General features: G+C 36.2%; 1 protein-coding gene across 4 annotated transcripts in view; it reads right to left on the reverse strand.

Annotated features, from left to right (window-relative positions):
- The window catches only part of unc79 (UNC-79 domain-containing protein), a 35,593-nt gene extending 16,475 nt beyond the window's left edge, over positions 1–19,118 (reverse strand). The window contains exons 1-20 of one of the 4 annotated variants that reach the window (XM_088205034.1): positions 18,838–19,118; positions 18,653–18,772; positions 16,791–16,952; positions 16,560–16,730; positions 16,401–16,493; positions 15,462–15,647; positions 15,121–15,353; positions 14,846–15,060; positions 14,504–14,757; positions 14,249–14,438; positions 13,798–14,050; positions 12,401–12,557; positions 12,127–12,272; positions 11,836–12,057; positions 9,833–10,012; positions 3,661–4,100; positions 3,282–3,464; positions 2,707–2,863; positions 2,440–2,641; positions 680–874 (exon numbers count right to left, since the gene is read on the reverse strand). In XM_088205034.1, the coding sequence (XP_088061160.1) occupies positions 680–874; positions 2,440–2,641; positions 2,707–2,863; positions 3,282–3,464; positions 3,661–4,100; positions 9,833–10,012; positions 11,836–12,057; positions 12,127–12,272; positions 12,401–12,557; positions 13,798–14,050; positions 14,249–14,438; positions 14,504–14,757; positions 14,846–15,060; positions 15,121–15,353; positions 15,462–15,647; positions 16,401–16,493; positions 16,560–16,730; positions 16,791–16,952; positions 18,653–18,772; positions 18,838–18,892 (3,814 nt within the window). In that variant the 5' untranslated portion in view covers positions 18,893–19,118. Of the gene's footprint in view, positions 1–679; positions 875–2,439; positions 2,642–2,706; positions 2,864–2,970; positions 3,142–3,281; positions 3,465–3,660; positions 4,101–9,832; positions 10,013–11,835; positions 12,058–12,126; positions 12,273–12,400; positions 12,558–13,797; positions 14,051–14,248; positions 14,439–14,503; positions 14,758–14,845; positions 15,061–15,120; positions 15,354–15,461; positions 15,648–16,400; positions 16,494–16,559; positions 16,731–16,790; positions 16,953–18,652; positions 18,773–18,837 lie in introns of those variants that run through there. The other 3 variants (XM_088205035.1, XM_088205036.1, XM_088205037.1) reach the window with 3 other exon arrangements.
- Positions 19,119–20,547: the final 1,429 nt, after the last annotated feature.

A 20,547-nucleotide genomic window follows, 5' to 3' on the forward strand; every position in this document is an offset into this window, starting at 1 on the left:
ATGGAGTAAGTAGACCGTACTCTCGCTTTGAATCCTTTGTTCCGGCTTAAAATTCAATTAATCGCAGAACAAACAAATAGCATACTGCTTTAAGTTGTATCGTAATGCAGGCTTACACGCGTCCAATCCGGGCGGCCGCTGGAGTCATGAGAAAGAGCGTTTGCCGTTTATCAAGATTCCAACTTTACAATATAACAAAGAGTAATATCTGTAATTTTGAAGACAGATTTTAAACGAGTGAAAAATCAAGCTTTTAATAGCTTCTCACAACAGCAACAAAAGGAAATATGAATGATTTATTTGGGCAATGACCATTACAAAGGCTGTTTGTCCTAACTCGAGCGGTACTCCCACTCGCCCTTTCTTGTACTCTCAGCTCGGACGTGATGGCGAGCCTACGTATAATATATGTAGAATAAAATACATTTAGCAAAAGTAGTGTTTCATTTAGTGGCCCTTGAAGTGGCCTTTCATATTAAGGTCACACGAGAAAAAAACCCACATAAGAAAGTTTAGTTTGCATTTTTACACTTCCGTGTCCTTCGAACGAATACTCATAAATCTAATCATTGACGTCGTTAAACGAGTGTCGACCGTATATGAAAGATAAGCGTGAAGTCACTCTTTACATATCGTATATTTTACAATTTGCGTGACTCGGCAACGTGACGCGACTTACCTTGCTTTGTCTCTTGGCGCGGCAGCATGGTGGCAGGAGCCGACATTGTTCTCTTATATGGCCACTTTGTACCAAAAGAAGCGCTCAAGGTCTTCACGGATGAGGTGCCCGAGCCATCTGAGTTCGACAGGGCTTCGTGGGCGCGTTTCAATTTTACCATAAAAATCTCACTTCCGGACTCGTTGTTCCTGAGGTCTGAAAAAGTCAAATTTGTAAAACATATATTGGGCACATATCGGTTGCGCAGACGTATGGGGTTCTGTCGATGGTTAATGTGAAAGTTTAATTAATATAGCTGTTATTATTCCCCGAATTGTTCATTGGGGGAAATTAGAGGAAGGACTAGAAACTAGCGTCCGCTGGAACATATCGGTTACTTCTATGCGAAGTCTTCAGAGTGGAAATCGGGAAAGGATGCTGGCGGAAATGATTGTCGGACCTTCGGGCTCTCAATACAGAAAGATTTACTTTTGCGAGGACAGGAGCCGGGTCAGTAATCGATGTCATCTTTGCGAACAAAGGCAAAGTGGGACGAGTACTGAGCTGGAAGGTTCTGGAGAACGCCACACTCAGCGACCATCTTTACATAATGTATTAGAAAAGATAAACAGAACGCCAAAACTAGAAACGAAATCAGAAGGGGAGAGGCTGGACGTCAAGGCTTTTAAGAGGCAGATCTTGTTCAATAATTCTGTATCATCAGAGATGCCAAATTATCACAGACGGCGTCAGCAGGACCTGCGACATCTCGATGCCAAAAAGGAGCAACATCAAAAAACAAATCATACAACAAGAAAAACCTGAGCTTACCATTTCTGTTTTAGAGTTGTCATATATACATCAAGGAACCATCGGAGAAGAATGTCACCAATCTTCCGTAAGAAAAGATGAGGGATGAAAGGAAATGTCCAATCAGGACAGAGCTGAGACTACTATGCATCCTTTTCAAAACCACTGCCTACGCTGGTGGAAGCCCCGGAACAAGTTCCAACACATGCAATTAGGCGCCCGAACTAGCACTTGTCCTACAATACCAACGCATACACCATGCAAGTGTTATAGAATAGTCCAGAGAGCGGAAGTTTAAGCTTGTGTTATCGTTGCTTGTTATAGCTCCTTCTCCCAAGAACGCCCATGACGTCAACTAAGAACTTAGACAAACCGCGAGACCGTTGCCTACCCCCGAGAGTCTTTTGCCAGGAGTTCATGATACTCTCCCACACTGGATAGAGCTGAAATTACGTTGCGTCTGTTCAAAACCACTGCCTGCGCTCACGCAATCCCCAACATAGGCAATCCATCCCATCGAGTGGGCTACTGTTTTTTTTTGACGTCCAGAGAGATGTCCACACTCCCCGTAGTACTATTTATTTTTAATTAGTTTACTTCGTATATTCTCCGAGTGCTTATGATCGGGCTCTCGTTAGCTTGCATTATCGTCATTGTTATAGCTCCACCCACAAGAACGTCCGTGCGTCTCGAAGGACTTAGGCAACTTCGTGAACGATGTCGACACTATCTTTGCTGCCTATATCCGAGAGTCCCAGCTCCTCGAAAGGAGTTATTATATTGCTCTCTCACACTGGTGTGACGGGCCTCCAGCGTGTGGTGGACAGTACTCCCACACTGGACAGTACCGGCTACTTCCAAAGATATGCTCTAGAAGCAAGCTGAGAGATTCATAAAGGCCACTTTATACGATTTACTGTACAAACGTCCCAAAAAAGTATCATAGGGTTAAACTAGCTCGGATTGCATACCTCTTAAATACGATATATCGCCGTTTTTCTCCAGATTTATTTGAGCTTCGAGGAACAGTGCGTCGAATCGGTTCAAGAAGAACTCCCACGTCAACAGCTTGCGATCGCTCATGGAGTTGTGCAGCTGGTACAGTGATTGCAGTATCATCGGACGATCTACGATCACCATGTCGAATTGGGTTTCCAAGCACATAATCAAACACTGAAAAAATATGACATCGACATAGATGAAAGAAACTACTATGTGACGTGAATCATTATATTTACCTTTACAGCGTGATCGTGAATCGTTCCTATGTAAAGTGTAGCTCTTTGTGCTACGTATACGTTCGGATCATCCATGCTGGATATCAAATAGCAAAATGCAGTAGCCAACGCTGTTTGTAGTGGAAGCACGTTTTTTAATGGAGTGGAATCCATAAACCTAATAAAAGTAAACGCCAATGAGTTTCATTTCATAGCAACACTGTATTTAAAAAAAATATTATAAATACTTTTACACATTTTCTGCGAAAAAATAAAAACGAAAACCTCTTAATGGCGCCGTAAATATCCTTTTTTTGATTGATATCATTGGATCTCGAGCGACCAGACTTTGTGTAGCGAGCACATGCATGAGGCGATCGAAAAGCTTAATGTTATTTAAGGACAGAAGACAGATCATCAGAATCCCAGAAGCATAGAAAATTATGTGATGATATACTGGTAGATATAAAACAGATAATATGTTAGGACTCCAAGAATGGAATGTATCTCAATTCTATTATTCAATAGATTTCAGTGGCATGGGTAAACCTGCTAAGTCATAGTGACCAATAAACGTTATATTGAGTTGTATAAACCTTGTTAATACTGTGACTCGCTCCACAGCTGTGAAACGAACTCTCCAATCCGAGTTGTGGAATTCTTCTTGTATTAGTCTCCAGAAGACGTCTCCTCCACCGACGAGCGTTATACAATGAAGCAGTAACGGAACTGCCACTTCGCAAATGTGCGAGTGACGAGCGTTACACGAGCTCCAAAGACTAGAATGCCGAAACACACGAGTTAGATTGTATTCAACCACGGTTTTACTGGACGCGACTTCTGTTAGGCGATGGATGTGACGCAGAGGCTAAAGAGTATGCTGGTGTGACAGTTTTCATGCATCATCACCTAGCATAATTCGTGTCCAGTGATACCGCGTCTTTATGCCAATTTCATAACAAGGAAGATGTTTACTTTTTGATGAGTAAGTTCTCTTGACACCAAATGAGAAATCCGCGGTGCTCCTTGGCGGCCTTGGTGAAAGCGTCGCCGTGCAGTACCAATATGTAAAGACACTGTAGCAAGTAATACAGCATGTCGGGCCTGTCCGTCACGGGAATCTCTTGCAGCAGCTGGTGGATGTACTGTAACTGCTGCGGCAGGTCTTCGATCGAGAAGCGAAACTTGCCGACGGACGTGTGCCAGAAGTTGGACAAGTCGTCGTCGGGGCCTGGCTCCACGGGCTGGTCGTTCTCGCCGACGAGATTGGGTTTGGCCACTTGCACCGTGGCGGTGGCCACGTCGGTGTCCGTCAGCGTTACCGCTCTGGCCACCGCCGACACCACTTTCTCGGCGGGCATTATCGCCGCCAAGTCCAGCTGTTCGGAAACCGTTTCGACTGTCGCAGTCATTATCTGTATCGCGTAACGGTTCGGATTAGTGAGGTGCGATAGAGTCGCTAGTTACCGAGTGTGTGAGCGTGCTCAAAATGTTGTCGTTCGAGTGTTTGCTTGAACCAAATTACCAAAGCTGATTCTGAGATGTACAAGTAAACTATGCAATTAAACCCAACTACGAAGAGATAATTCAGCCGAAGAATTCTAACAACAAATACGGTCAATCAACTGTATACATTTTTATCCGACTATCATTAGAGAAAAATGAAGACACTGCTAGGACTGTTGCGATATGTATTAACCGTCAAAGCTTTCATACGTCGATATACCACTGTGTTTCAAAAAATAATCGACCATTATTCATAAAAAATACTCGTATTCATATACAACAATCTTACACTAATCTCCTTCATAGTAGTTTCCTTGGGCTGCCACACACTTCTCGCAACGGTTCTGACACTGTCGAAAGCAGCGCTGGAACGCCTCTTTTAAGGTGGCACGCAGCTGTCTTTTCTGGATTAAAATATGATCCTTTTCAGGGGCATTATCAGCTTGGAGAAAAGCCAGAAGTCACACGTAGCAACCTGACGAAGCACGGGCCAGGAAACTCTGTATCAAATGTGAAAGATGGGCGAGTGCGTTATCGTGACGGAGCTTCCAATTGCCTGCTCGTGTGGTGCGTACTCGCGATAAAGCACGCCACTGGAGTCTAAGAAGACGGTCAGGATGACTTTGACATTGCTGGAGACCTGCCTTGCTTTTTTGTTCTCAAGGATGCTGAATGCATACATTGTGGTGACTGCTACTTGGTTTCTGGATCGTACCCATAAACCCAGGACTCATCGCCATTGATCGCTGTGTTCAGGAAGTTGAGATCATTGTTCATAGTCTCCAGCATGTCCTGTGAGATATCCAAACGGAGTTGCTTCCGCTCTATTGTTAACAGCTTGGGCACGAACTGCTGAGATTCTCTTAAAGCCCAAATTCATAGTCAAAATGAAATGAACGGATTCAATGGTCATGCTCGTTACGGTTGCAAGTTCTCTGATCGTGATTCGACGATCCTGCATCCCCACTTGGTCAATTACGATTCTATTTCTGGATGTTGATAGTTTACCAGAACGTGCTTCACTCTCCACTGATGTGCGGCCATCTTTGAAGCGGTTGTGTCACTTCTTTATCTGTGTCTATTGCTTCTTTCCCAAAGGCCTGTTGAATTTTGCGGATCGTTTCCACTTGGGAATCGCCAAGCTATAAACAAAACTTAATGCAATAGCGATGTTCAAGTTTTTCTTTCATTTTGTCAAAAGTGAAAATTCGACAGCGCTCACTTAGGCCGGTTTCACACGTGCCGGGTGGATTTGCCCGGCACCGGGCCGGTAGTGGGGGTGGTGTTGTATGGGCAGCGTCGGGCCGGCGCCGGATGGATTCGTCAGGCACGTCTGAAATGGTAGGTACTAGCCCATACAACACCATCCCCACTACACGACGCTGGCCCGGTGCCGGGTGAATCCATCCGGCACGTGTGAAACTGGCCTTACACTTCCTGCCGGCGACTGACAGCTTCTGCGGGCAGGAAAAATTCAAACATGCGCATTAGGATTGCCTTAATACGAGCACCAAACCACGTCTCCCTAGCTTTATTTGCTTACGCACGAAAAATTATGGTCGGATATTTTTTGAACAAACTATATATCGATTACAGAGAAGAGAGAAATGGCAAACATTCTTGGCTTGTTTCATGCATTTTTAGGCTTTTTGGAGTTGTTTCTACCTTTATTTAAAATTTGAAATTGACAGACCAAAGATAAAAAGGCAGTAAATAAGATTTTTCATCAATATTTGTTGCCAATAAAAATAATATTATTTTAGGGACAATGTTTAAAATGAGACATTTATGGTCCAATGTATGAGAATTGTTAAAATATATTTTAAATCAACATCGAATCGAAAATGTGTTTACACATTTATAGAAGTTGTTAATCTAAGATTTAAATATTATTAATTCAGTAAAATGAGAATCAGCTTTTCACACAATTATGTACAGATTAGACTTGGTTCAAACATATATTCACACGACAACATGGCAAAGGCGTACGGACCGACGAATATTTTCTACGATTAAACGTCTGATTTAATTGATCAATTATATTCATCGGTCTGCAAAAATAATGCCTTAATAATGTTTCCTACTGTATCCATGCTGCATTCAAGCCCCAAAAAACGTCAAACCACTGGGTGATGGTAATTTTCATGTGTAACACAATATGTATAACATAAATTATTTATAGTGTAATATACATAATGTTCATGTGGGTCTCTGAAACAGTTATTTTTAACAATATTTACAAACACACACCGTTTCGAGTTATTTCTCTTTATGTTTGTTGATTAAACTTTGCATAATTTCATCATCCAGTATAATGCTCATGTTTTAATGCATACTACGGTCCGTTTAGAGAGGATAATTTTATTTATTATGTTTTTTTTTTTTGTAAAAGGGAGTCTCTCGGAAGCCATACCAGGTTCAAGTGCGGCCGTCGTTATATGAGCGAGAGAGAGGTCATTCTTTAAACTAAGCTCACTGGATTGTTTTCTATACTCGCTTTCTCTCATATTTCAACAGCCACGGAACATGCCATGAAGGGTAATTTATAATCGATCATCTCAAACGAGAAGAGAATTCAACAGCATGGGTCATGCAAAAATGGAAATCAAAGTAATTCAATTCAACGTGTCGTTCTTTTTTATTTTTTTTGTAACGTTAAAGGCTCGGACAGACCGACGCAGGAGCGCAACATTTCTCGCCTAACCATAAAAAATTTGCACGCATTGATCCAATTGATCTAAAAAATTTATGTTTAAATATATGTTAAAAAGGCGGTTTATAAGTTTTTACTATTGATATTTTTGAAAGACAATTAATCATCCCACGCGGTCTGTCCGTGTCTTTATCTCAATCGACATACACTACATTTTCTCGGAACGTTAGCTGTTAAGCGTCTAAACCTAATAAATATGAATATTTTTTTTAAAAACCGTGCAGCTATGAATTACCCTATAGGCTAATTTTTCAATATTAGATTAAGTATAATTAATAAATTTTATCAATATTTTTTATTTCATTTTTAAGCGAAGCAATAATTTACATAGCTACAATTTAGTATTAAAATGTAAAACCGAATGTGAGAACAGCTTATTTTTGCATTATATTACTTAATAAGACGCAAGTGAATAATTACATATATTCCCTAAGAGAAATCAGATTAGATACGAAATAATAATAAAATAGTGCACATAGGAACATTAAGCAAAGTCTACACTTATCTGAACTAAATTGGATAGTAAAATAATATAAATAAAATCTAAACTATTCATACATAGAACATATTACAGACATACGTGAAGTATCTGTGGGAGCATGAAATAGAATATACGAAAACAACATTACATTGAGCAATTAAAACAGGAAATTTCCATCGATTGCCAGAGAAGTAAGGTCATAGGTTTGCATAGAAGATAAAATAATAATATATATAGAGCACAAATAAGTGAGTTTTTTCTAAAGCACACCTATTTTTAATAGGAAAAGCATGCTTATTATACTGTTTTTTTTATTCATATTAAATTTATTCTGTTGCTGGTTCATCAAAAATTATACAAATTTACAATATGTACATTTTATTAATACTATACGTTCGGATGAACCACCATTTGTGTTTTTAATTTTTTAATATTTCATTATTATTTATCATACATATTTATATTTATTACATAAAAAGAAGCGTGTGACATAGTATGTATTAAACTTATCGATAAAATGCCCAATCTAATAATATAAATAATAATAAATTATAAGTTTCTTGTTGTCAGTTATATGATTCTGAGTTGTGTTTGTGCGGCAGCGGTTCGTTCGAAGAACTGCAGATCTATATCCCCAACGAATATTTTAAAAGCATTACTGATTTTCCAGTTCTACAATTCTTACCACAAAATCCGATATATATTTCAACAATAATACAGTGATAACATAGTCCTGTGATAAGTGTTGATGTTGTATTTAAACTTGTGCATTTTTTAAACATAACTTTTAATTTAATTTAATTAAAAAAATCTTACTCAACAGCTAACTAGATCAGTGTTTTAAAATATATTTTTTTACATTTTTGTGTTTTTTTTTAAGATGCGATAACTGATGTACTTTAAATCATATGGTCATGAAACTAGTTAAAAAAATAGCTCTTGTAAATATCTCAGCTATGTTCGCTAGCCAGCCATGAAGGTGGCTATCCAGCCATGAAGGTGGCTATACAAAAATCCCAGGTAAAACATTTTTAGAGAGAAGAATAAAGATAAATTAAAAACATGTTTTGTGTTTTTTTTTGCAGACACGATAACTGCCGTTGTTTTAATTATATCGGCATGAAACATATTTAAAAATAGCTCTTGTAAATATTTAAAGTTTGTTAGCTGAATTTCTTTAGAGAAAAAAGTAAATATATCAAAAAATGTTTTAAAATAGAAATGAAAAGATTTTTTTACATCTTTTGTCATTTTTTTGTTATTTTTTCAAGATATAGATATACTGTTCATATGGATGTGAATCTAGTTTTAAAAATAGCTTTAGTAAACACTAATTCGACTAAGTGTGTTAGCCAGCCTGATCCGCCATCTTGTTTCAAAATGGTGGCGAAATAGAAAAAGTAGAAAAGAAAATATAATAATAATTAAAAGAAATGTGTTTTTTATATTTATTTTTTATCATTTAGACTGCCATAGTTTTAATCTCGACTAATTTTGTGAGTCAGCTTGATGCGCCACCTTGTTTCAAAATGGCGGCTATACAAAAAACAAAAATCTCCGTTAAAAGTTTTTTTAGTAATTTATTTTTATTTTTATTTCATTTATGTAGGATATAAAGAAATTTGAGGACACGATACTTTTTTTTAACACTTTTATATATTAGATTCTTGCATGATTAAGGTACGAAACTCATTTAGATTTTGTACTTGCATCACACTACAACTTAAAAGGTCAAAGCAGCTCAAATAACATAAATGAATATCCATCAAGTTAATAAACGAAGATATTCTATTAGAAAATATAATTTGAATAAGTCGAAGATATCACTAGGAAATAAACTAATACTGTACAAAAATATCTCAAAGAGGGAATTTAAATCTTTTAACATCGAAATAATTCAAAGATTCCAACTAAAATCATTGAGATGCATCACATGATTTGTGACAAACGAGTTCTTCGCTTGGGGATTGCGAGAAATATTAGAAAATAAGCGAGATGTATCTCGACAGATTTGTGGTCATATCTGAATTAGGTAGCAAAGAAATATGGATACAGACTAGATTTTGACAAAATTCTATAAACTTGAAACATTAGTATACATAAATTAGACAATCTTGTATTTCAGCGTTATCCCCACGAAACTCAATTTAAAAAAACTTTTCACTAAAATCGACAGTAAATTAATTTAATATTACTTACTCCCCAAACCTAACCGTTAAATGCCTTTTGACAATATTAATAACAGGACTATGTAGCTGTATAAATACATACACTCTCACATAACAACATAAAATCTGTATGATGTTGTATAAAAAAAGCAATTTATATATGTGTGTATGTGTGTGTGTATGTCACTGTTATGTATGTATGCATGTTTTGTAAAAAGCGCCTCTAATTTGTTGCTAATACAGCACTAAAGGCAATATTGTGTATATACATCAACATACGTGAGGCATGTGAACTAGTACACCGCCCACCGAGTGAATCTCCGGTATGGGTAAAGGCAGAGGCATGTTGATGAGAGAGTCAGCTGCGCCCCCTTTGTCTGTGCCCCGTCCGCCACGTTCCCCCTCGGGAGGGCTCTTGCGCGAGTGGCTGCCCTCCGAAGGCAGGTCTTCCATCGGGGGCTGGTGAACCCGCCCGGACACAAAATACGCAAACAATTCGCATAAACATTTTACACATGTAACGAACCTAACCGACATTGTGCCGCATAAGACTAACATAAATTACCACACATCTATTACCAAAAAATATTTATTTAAAAATGTATTGTATTTTTGGAACAATTTTAAGATTATGTTGTATTTTATAAATGGCGACTTTCAAGATTATTATAAAAAAAATATTTTGTAATTAAAAATCCACGGTTAAATTAATAGTCGAATTTAATATATTTTATTATTTGAATAAAAACACAGATTACTGTGTAGCGCGTGAAGTTAGTTATAATTTTCATTGTAGATTACATGTAAAGTAATTTTAAAAAAATATAATTTTTATCTGTTTTTATAAAATACAACAATATTCGAGCAGTTTAAGATGTGTTTTATATTTTTTAAATTAAATCATGTGTTGTGAATTAATCATATTTCATTCATAACACATTATTTTTTGCTCGAAACTGCTCGAAAAAATCTTATTAAATTCAATACAATCGAAAACAATACATTATTATTTTTGTATTACTAAAGTGAATTTGCATAAAAACTGGTGACAAAATAGTTGCAAAAAAAATTGATTCAGCGGTAAAGTGTTATTATTTTGGTCAAATGACGTCCGCAATATATTTTTTAAATTACAGTATAACAGAATACTATATTACTTACTATTTTCCACTAAAAGATATCTATAAAACCATTCGAAAACTATACTAGATCGCAGAAGTATTTCAGTGTTTTATTATGCATGTGAAATCGCAGAAGATTTTCAAGAATCAGACAAGATACAGTCGTAGAGAAGTCATAGAGGAGTTTTATAATCACAGAAACGAATACCTCAAACACATATTATAACATAGTAGATAATTATATATTCATGCGTTTGCATCAGTCAATGGAAATCATATTCAATGCTCTCATACACATGCAAACATGAAAGTTTCACAGATCAGTCCACATCGATATTGTTTGACGATGGGTTCTCCGGTTATAGGAGACCCGTGAGTTAGCACAACCCGTCGACATTTCAACTTTAACTAATATACTATGAGGTAGTAAAAAACGGAAACATAAAACATTAAAGGGGTCAACACAAAAATGCAAATTAATCTAACGATTGCAATGAATGAGCCATTTTGACAATTTTCATTAGAGGTAATATTCTTATTTTTTAAATCTTAACCATCCATATCAATATAAATGAAAATTGTTAAAAATTTCATTGAACAACATCAATATTTTTAGGTTAGAAATTATAATAAGAAGCTAGAGACTATGTGCCATTTAGGCGCATCGAATGAATCTTGCATAATTAACACATACTTTTGATATTCAGGGTTATTTTTTAATTTATAATGCGGATATGTTATAGCCCTATATTATAACTTCTATAATGTGGGAGCATAGTTTTAAATAACCAAAGCATATTACTGGATAAATTGCATAGTTTTTCTGTCGAAGAAAAAAGTACGAATATGGAACATCGGCAAATATTAAATCCAAATACAAACTGCAACGTCCAATTGAAACTCACTATATTGGATGATAACATTAAATAATAAGCATCAGTTCAACAAAATCTTTTATTATCTTTAGGTCTACGAGATATGGCTATTGAAGGAAGAATGATAATTTTGTATAATCACGTAACTGATATGACATTAAATATAATATTTTAAGAATTGTTTCAATGCATTAATAGCCAGGCCTCGTATATTTAATCTCTTATTCACTATATAAATTGATGTATTATGTAATTTATGTATATGTAGGAATCATAAAATGCTTACGTCTGGAGGATGAGCTGGAGTATTTGGAGCCATCATCTTCACAATTCTAACAGCCAACTGATGCCACATGATTGCAGCTTCACACGCCGAGCAATCGGGAATCGAGCAACCTCCAGAGCAAGTTCCTTCTCTCAAAACGCTAAGAGTACGACCCAGTAACTGACTGGCAGATTTAGAAACCCACCCACTAGTGGTGTTTTGGTCAAACATTTGGAGCTCCATCTATAAAAAAATACGCAATTTAGCTTAGAAGTAATAAAACGCATCATTTTACAGCTCCGATCTCCGAACCTGTTTTAAAAGTATATCCAACATCAAAATACAGCAAGTGAGGTTATGTTCGCCGTCGGTTTCGAACTCCGTCGTATTCTGTCGTGAGGTTGGAGCTTCATTATCGGACAATCCTGAAGTGCTCGATTCATCCTCGACGACAGGAGCTATGTTTAAATTGATCGTACATATATATTAGTAATCAAATCTACCGATAACTGCGCGATCTTTGATCATACGTGTGACAATGTAGCTCGCAAATCATTGAATAAAAAAGCTATAAATCAAAACTTACATATTGAACCGGTTCTATGAATGTCACTTCCATTTTTGGACGAATGTTTGGAGTGTTTCTTTTCATCCAAATTACTAATTTTCATTACTCGAACCCCCGATTCGAACATGTCGAAAAGTTGAGTTAGTGGTATTATAATTTCAAGCAATGATAGTATCTGAAAAATGACAAGGCTTATTAAGTGTCTTTATTTTTAGATTTTGTAGTTGTCAGAATATATGTACATATAAAGGGAATACGACTATACTCCGTTTCTTTTAACAGAGTCACTTTGAGGTCTATTCATTTCGTCATTATTCGTAATAGAAAAAGAAATAACAACTTTGAGTTCACCACCAATTTGCTCTTAAGTACAAGATGCGTTCAATATACTTATCATTACTCCTTTATAATATATTTTAAGCAAATTTAGAGAAACTAGAAATGTTACTATTTTGTTTTATGTTGAAATAGCTATCAAAATTAATAATTCATCAATTGTTATCATTTACGTATCTATAACGATAACAATTTAAAGACGTCCGTGCGCTGCGAGTGTCGGAATAACAATGAAGTAGTTGGAACGTACATGTATAACAACTTTGCTCGGCGTAAGCGGACTAATGAAACGAGATAAGCCTCAAAGTGAGTCGCGATATTTTAAAAAAAGTTAATAAAAATGCGCGCATAAAATATAAAAATAAAATTATCCCTATTTATAATGACGCGAACTAAACCGATGCGATTTTGATGCTATGTTTGGACTTGGAAGTTCGATGATTTTAATCAGCGCTTAATACATGCATTGTAATTGTTCCTGAACAACGCTATTGAACTATTTACACAATATAGACACGACTAACCAGTGGCGTAGCTATGGTGGGGCGGAGGGGGTGGGCCGCCCCGGGCGGCACTTGCTTGGGGGTGGCATATTCGCGATGGAATCGTCTAATGTGGTTCTTAACCCTGAATATACTAAAATTTATGTAAATCTACGAATAGCGAGAGCTTAACAATAATCAATTTATTACTTTAAGAAATGCTGATTTTATGACTTTGCAAAAAAAATGTATGGGGGGCGGCGGCAATTTTAAGGATTGTCCCGGGCGACACATACCCTAGCTACGCCACTGCGACTAACACATTATCTTACCGACCGCATATCGTTCATATTAGATCACCTTTCTATGTTTTTTTTTACTACAGAACGTGGTGGATTTTACCCTTCAGATTGTCTTTGACAATAATAATGCTGATTGGATAGGTTTCAATGGTCTAGTGGCTAGACGTCAGAATTCTACCCAACTTGCTACTTAAACAATCGTATTGATATAAATAATATCTATTAGCATACGATACATTACTTAAAATAATGATTCGTCTGAACCTTTCAATAAGTATATTAAATTAGAAAATACCTGTAACCAATGCAGCGCTTGGAGCTGTACGCGGGCTGAAGTTTTCTCGAATCGAATTGCAACGAAATGGTACATCTTTTTAACATCGAAACCCAACGGACTCATATCCGGATCTAAAATTTTGCTCAAAATCATCTTTAACTCCGGCAGTTCTTTCTCTGGTACGTCATTGGTTATGGCCTCCATCCAGTGAGGCATTATATAGTCCCATATTTCAGTAGTTATTATCTCATACGGCACGAGACAGAATAATCTAAAATTTGAGCAATTTTTGTAAAAGCATATAATGTTCGGAACCGATATGAAAATTTTAGATGCGGGGCTGCATATTTTACAACATCAACGTTTGCTTGAACATCTACTATTTTACTTAGCCAAACCGCCCGCGCGTAACGTCATCAATAAGAGGAATACCTCGAATGTAGCATGGTTTGTAATAGTTATTAATAACCTGTTCAATCCATCTTTAAGATGAGAAGTACGAGAAGCAAGCGTATCCCAATGTCCTCCGACTCTAGCGTATTCAGGCGGATGCGGTAGTAGGCAAGATACTAAAACTTTGTAATGGGTTTTGCAAATATCTCTCAACCAGACGCACACGTGATCAGTTTTTAGTTTTTCTATTGTGCTCTCAACTTGACCTGCAGGTTAAACATACAGTTATGTAGCAAAATAAATAACTTATTAATAAATTATTTAAGCTTACCGTCGTACGAATAAGCGGTGACATGGAACCAATGGAACAACATGGATATCAGTCGTCCCAATATATCCACGGGTGTATCTTGACTTGGCGTGCATAATCCGACTAATAACCAAACTCCATATCTTCCTAAAAGTTGCCTTTCTTCGACCGAGATGTTATCAGTCGGCATGTTGATAGTAATGTTAGGTTTAGGAGAATCGTTCGATTCTTTCTGTCCGGCTTCGACGTTCAAAGGTTTAGCTTCTTTTAAAAGACTAGAATTAAATGATAATTATTTACAGTGATGAGAAAGCGTTTTTAGAGAAGAAGAACAAAGGTTTGCTTAGTAAAAAAATATTTAACCTGACAATGGCCTCGACCAAATAAGTCTGCCGCTCACTGTCCATCTGCCAAGCAGGAGGCAGACTTCTATGAACGACATGATCGCCTCCTCTTCTGGTGTTGTGTCGATTGGCATGGCATTGCTGACAATATCGAATCGGATGATTTCCATTATAGCTGGCGCATTCGCTGGAGAAGCATATTGAAAATGCAGACTTATCGGTGGCTCGACAGTTCTTGAAAAATAATATTAATATAGTGTTGACTCATAAGTGCATATTTTTTTATAGCAATACCTTGTTTTCGCAAACCATCGAAACTTGCTGCATGGGATGCAGAATATCGAAAAATCTCTGATTCGGATGCTCTCTGTGAATCTCGTTGGCACATTCTATGCACAGATATAAAGGTGGTGGCGAATCGGACGCAAACGTTACGCTGATGCAATGATCGTAACATACTTTAGCAGCTTCTGCGTTTCCAGAATTTGGACACATGTCTCGTTGGCATACGAAGGGCGTTAAGTCATCTAAAGATAATGATAAGGTTGCTTTAAAAATTAGTCTTCAAAAATATGTTTCATGTTCACACCGATTATATCGCTAATTATATTTGCTCCCGAGAACTGGATACTTACTTGAAAATTTACAAAGTAACCCTTTTCTATCGAATAGATTTGCGTTAAACGCTGGCCAGTGGTAGAAGAGTAACTTGGCTGCTGAAGCGCGAGCTCCTGCCGTTCCATATGCAATTACGCATAACACGTCCTTAACTACTTGCTGTTTCATTGTCATAAGACATTCTAAAAGCTGACAATGATGAGCTGTAACAAATAATTGCAATAGATAATAATCAAAATATTTCTGAACATTGAGCTATGAAGCTCATATAGCTTCATCAACTTAATGTTTCAATGTTTTAGATCAGGGGTTGCAAAACTGTTCTTATAAAGGGCGAGATCAGAAATATTTAAGTAAAGTAATTTTCTATTAAATTGTCTATTGGTGTCACTCACAATGTCCTCAACACTTTTAGTAACTGAACATTTCAAGACTTCTGATCGATGCTTTTCTGCAAGTAATGAATATCATGTCGAGTGCTCAGTCTAATAATAACGACTTATATAGTATTCTTCAAGAACAGACATAATAAATATAATGCTTTGTCATTTAATTCGATAGCAAAGTAATTTACACTCCACCTGCTTTAAAAGCTTGACATTCGAAATAAGTTTTTTTCGAACTGAAGACGCCGTCGAATTATTACAAGAGAAGGCGAAGCAATAGGAGCACCATAAACTGTCATATTTCGCAGCTCTTCAACTCAACGGTAGACCATTATATTATAGCGCATACTTTGATATTTTAAAGAGTTTGAATATGTAAAATCTATTCCCAGTTTTCTGACCCTTGTTTTAGATGCCATAAACCTTACAAATTTCATAAATACTATACAAGACTGTGTGACGTATACAGCAGTATATAATAAAATAGCAATAACATACTCTAAAATAAAGTACGTCGACGACAAAGGATATTGTACAAAAACTGATTCAAAATTCTAAATTGTATTGTACCTGGATTACTCGAATATTGAAATACCATCATAATAACTGCTGCTACAGATTGCGAAGCTTGAGATTCTTCTTCTTCTCCTTCGTAATGTCGAGCTGAATAATATTACAAGATGTAACAAATATAAAACAAGAGTAAATCGATGAAAATTATTTTCATACTTATTGTAAAGGGTAGAATATAAAAGCATAATAAATTAATTATGTCTTGATGTAACGCCACTGGTAAGACTCCCACGCACGACGCTGCTAAATAAGGTAAATTATCGATCATGTCGTATTCTAAGAAAGGAAGTAAACAACCCAAGCATTGTAAGATCGCTTGACCGAAAGCTGAAATATAAAGGTAAATGTAATTATAAAGAATCGTAAAATCAATATTATAATACATACCTTGAACTCCATATTGAACTAAAGATGCTACGTCTACTAGTTGAGATATTGCGTTATATAATCCTTTATAGTCTAGGTTTGGATACAGGTTCATCCGGGCTTGATCGTTTTCAGGATTACGTAACATCTCCAGGGGCGAACTTGGAACATCTTTCAGGACAGCTGGAATTTTTTAGATCGATTTACAGATTTTTAAATAACGAAACTCACCACTAAATTGTATTGTGAACCATTTTTTTAAGTATAAAAATACAAAAAGTTTGAGAAGCGTTAGCTCCAGACCTGACAGATTCACGCAATCATAACTCTAGTTCATAAAAATTCAATAATACCTGCAAATTTCAATATACAATGCAATTTTTCTTATAAGCAATCAAACCGAGAATGATGTCTTGCTGTAATATTTGTTGTTTATATGTTGTTTCTTTTGTTTTATAATTTATTTATAATAATATTATAACAAATAATATATATTTCATTATGCCGCGCAGATATAATTTTTTTCATTTAAAATTAAAATCATTCTATTTAGTATAAATAAATATGACATGTTTTATTTCTATCGCAAATAATTTGGGTTTTTTGCACTTATTTATTTATTTAAATTGGGACCATCAAGACATAACAGGTTACTCCAATGCGTCATGAAAAAAAAATCATGGTATTATGGATACACAATCAAATATTTTTTTTAAAAATATATTCATATAATTTATAGGTAGATTTCTTAATATGTTTTTTTTATAAATATAGACCTCGTAAGCATTTAGTTTAACTTTGTTTGCCAGGCTGCTAATAGTCAATGTTACGATTCGACTGTTTTTTTTCAGATTTTCTTTGAGGGATAACTTGATAATTTCTAGTTTAAAATAAGGAACATCATTTAAGATTTTTTAATGTTTAATATTTGATTACAAATCTCAAGAGGATTTGCATCATAAAGTGCAATATTAATTGCGGTTTGAAAATGTATCAAACGACGCAAAAAAAATTGGCGAACCCTAAATCTTCTTCTGGAGGTGCCATGTGTAAAATATTGCTCCTCGAATGTAAAGGACTAAGAACTTCAACTAAGAGCTTTTAAGAGGAGACAGACTAACAGCAGATAGAGAAGATCAAAGAAACAGCCGCTTCCCTCTTCACGTCACCCTAGTCAACTCGAAGTCAACACAGTACAGAGTTCAACCCGCTTCGGAAAGAGGATGTGCACAATGACTAAGATATACAAACTGTACGTAAACCTAATTGATATTATTGTAGAATAATATTTAACATAAATCGAAATAAATACTCCTTACACGAAAGTTAGGAAACCTCTTTTATTTTTTTACACGAGATTACGTTCAATAAATACGACGTAAAAATATATTTATGCTTATCGATAAAATTCTAAATAGTTGCAATTATATATGTGAGTATTTGTGTATATATTCATCAGAACAATCACCGTGTATTTAAATCGACATGCTGTCTCCGACGCAATCAAAACGTATTGCGTCACAGCTACCTCATTCGACAGTTTCTCAAACTTTGTGAACGTAATATACATATATTGCTAGGTTAGGTCAGGAGTTATAAGTATAGTTTTGTGTTGATTCATCAACGGATACGAGATTATGTTTCATATTTATTTAGAGTTTGTATTTTCTTAACGATCGATACCGGGCCGCGAATCATTGCTTAGTTGTAAGTTTATATATTTATTACAGCTATTATTTTTCGGAAAGTATTATAGATATTGACATATCTGAAAGTATCAAAAATGCTTTTCGTTGTGGTTTTAAATTAAATATAAAAAATAAAAAAATGATAATTTGTTTTGGGTCATCTCGTATATTAACTACTTATCGATTGGTACTCACTCAGTAAAGTCTGCGAGAAGTATTTGACAGTATTGGCGATGTCTATCCCCGAAGGTAGCGGTTGTATGCCATGAAGCAGCCTCAGCTGGCAGTCGTGAAGACTACGAATTTTTGCCGTGACTGAAACAAAGAGATAAGTAAGCGAAGGTAGCGTTTTTGTAGGTTAGGTTAGGTCGTGCGCTCACAAGCCGCCGCCCTCGTGCCCATGTTTATGAGCTGAATCTTGAAACTGCCTTGCATTTATATAACGGCCTGCCGGCACTGGCCAATAAAGTGAAAATAGTCGCTTCCTATCCACACGCGAACGCACACTAGCGCCCTCGAGGGGGTCGATATCGGATGGTGCTTTCGCGCTCATCCCAGCATCCGGGAGCGAGACGGGAAAACGAGACATGCGCGTGGAAAATCAATACTGCCATCTGAAAACCACTTGTAGCTCCTAGACGAATTGTGTCACGCCGAGTGTACGTAGGTCAGTGGTGGCAAACTAGAATAAAAACGTATTACATTATAGAAAACTATTTGAAAAAATACACTAACTAGGACGTATGATATAACGATAGATAGTTTCACAATTTATGAAACTATCGACCAGTATGGTTTTGGAAAATTGAAAGTGAAAAATCGGTAAGGTCTGATTTCACTCCAGCTGGTATGCTTTAAAAAATTCCTCGATTAAAATGGAAACAAATCTATGGTAAAAAATATAGGCCGGTGTCGATATATCATCACAAGTATTAGAAATCATAATGCATAAGTATGCTTCAAACCATATGGAAAGATACTTCATTGCTAGTTGTCATAGTTTTCGTATATCGAGATCAGTAGAAACGAGTCCGCTGCTTATTTCCAATTTTGTGACGAAAAATCTTAGTTAAGCAATCAAGACACTGTTTTTTGAAAAAGTTTATCATTCTTGAATTCTAAAAAAATTAATAGCTTCAGGGTTTTCCACAAATTGATTATTTTTTTCAAATCGATGTCAATATATGTATGAGCAAAACGAATCGTCTGAATACATTGCCATGTCGGGATTTCATTATGGTTGTAATTTCGGTCCATTAATATATAAAGGAACAGTCATAAATGTATTATTTCATCAATAAATTGAATAAAACACAAACCCTTTAGCCAGTCACGCGAAGCTGAGCTCTGATTTCGAAAGCACATTTGATTAAATAATATATTTTTTGATATTCCATTGTTTAATATTAATTGTGATTGTTTTGTTGTTGTTGTTGCTGCATAGCAACGCAACCATGACGACAAAATATTGATCGTCGCACAAATATCAATTGAATTGGATCGAACAGCCATTCGGTGGTGCGCTAATATTATTAGCAGGTAATTTTGCTGATTTTAACATTTCATGAGCTTTTTTGCAACTTGAAACAAAAATTAATGCTTACGCGTTGGTCGAAATCAGTCAGTATTAGCCCATACAACACCACCCCCACTACACGGCACCGGGCGAATCCATCCGGCACGTGTGAAACCGGCCTTCCGGCTCTGGAAGCCGACTGAATAGCACAACTTGTTTAAACTCGACACTGACTATCTCAATGGATCAGGCTATCGGATTTATTACTTCAAATGGATGTAGCGTTAGCAGTTGCTGCTATAAAAATTCATTCACCGTATTTTTTGATCATACCTAGATGATTGAACGGAGAATGTTTCATTTAAAGTTGTGCGCGTCCGGAAGCGGCTTAGAACAATTATATATAAGATGTTATTTAAATTTAGAAATTGAACTTTTCTTGCGTTTATTTTTGCAAAATCATTGACAATTTCTTGTATTCGAATTGCAGTTGGGATATATCTCTTTTAAATTCTAATCGTCAATTGTTAGTTTTAGGTGAAGAATGTGGCTTAACCAATCTCCAGAGTAGCTT

Source organism: Plectrocnemia conspersa, unplaced genomic scaffold (assembly GCF_051122295.1).
Source record: "Plectrocnemia conspersa isolate PC_06_02 unplaced genomic scaffold, ASM5112229v1 ptg000002l, whole genome shotgun sequence".
NCBI lineage: Eukaryota > Metazoa > Arthropoda > Insecta > Trichoptera > Polycentropodidae > Plectrocnemia > Plectrocnemia conspersa.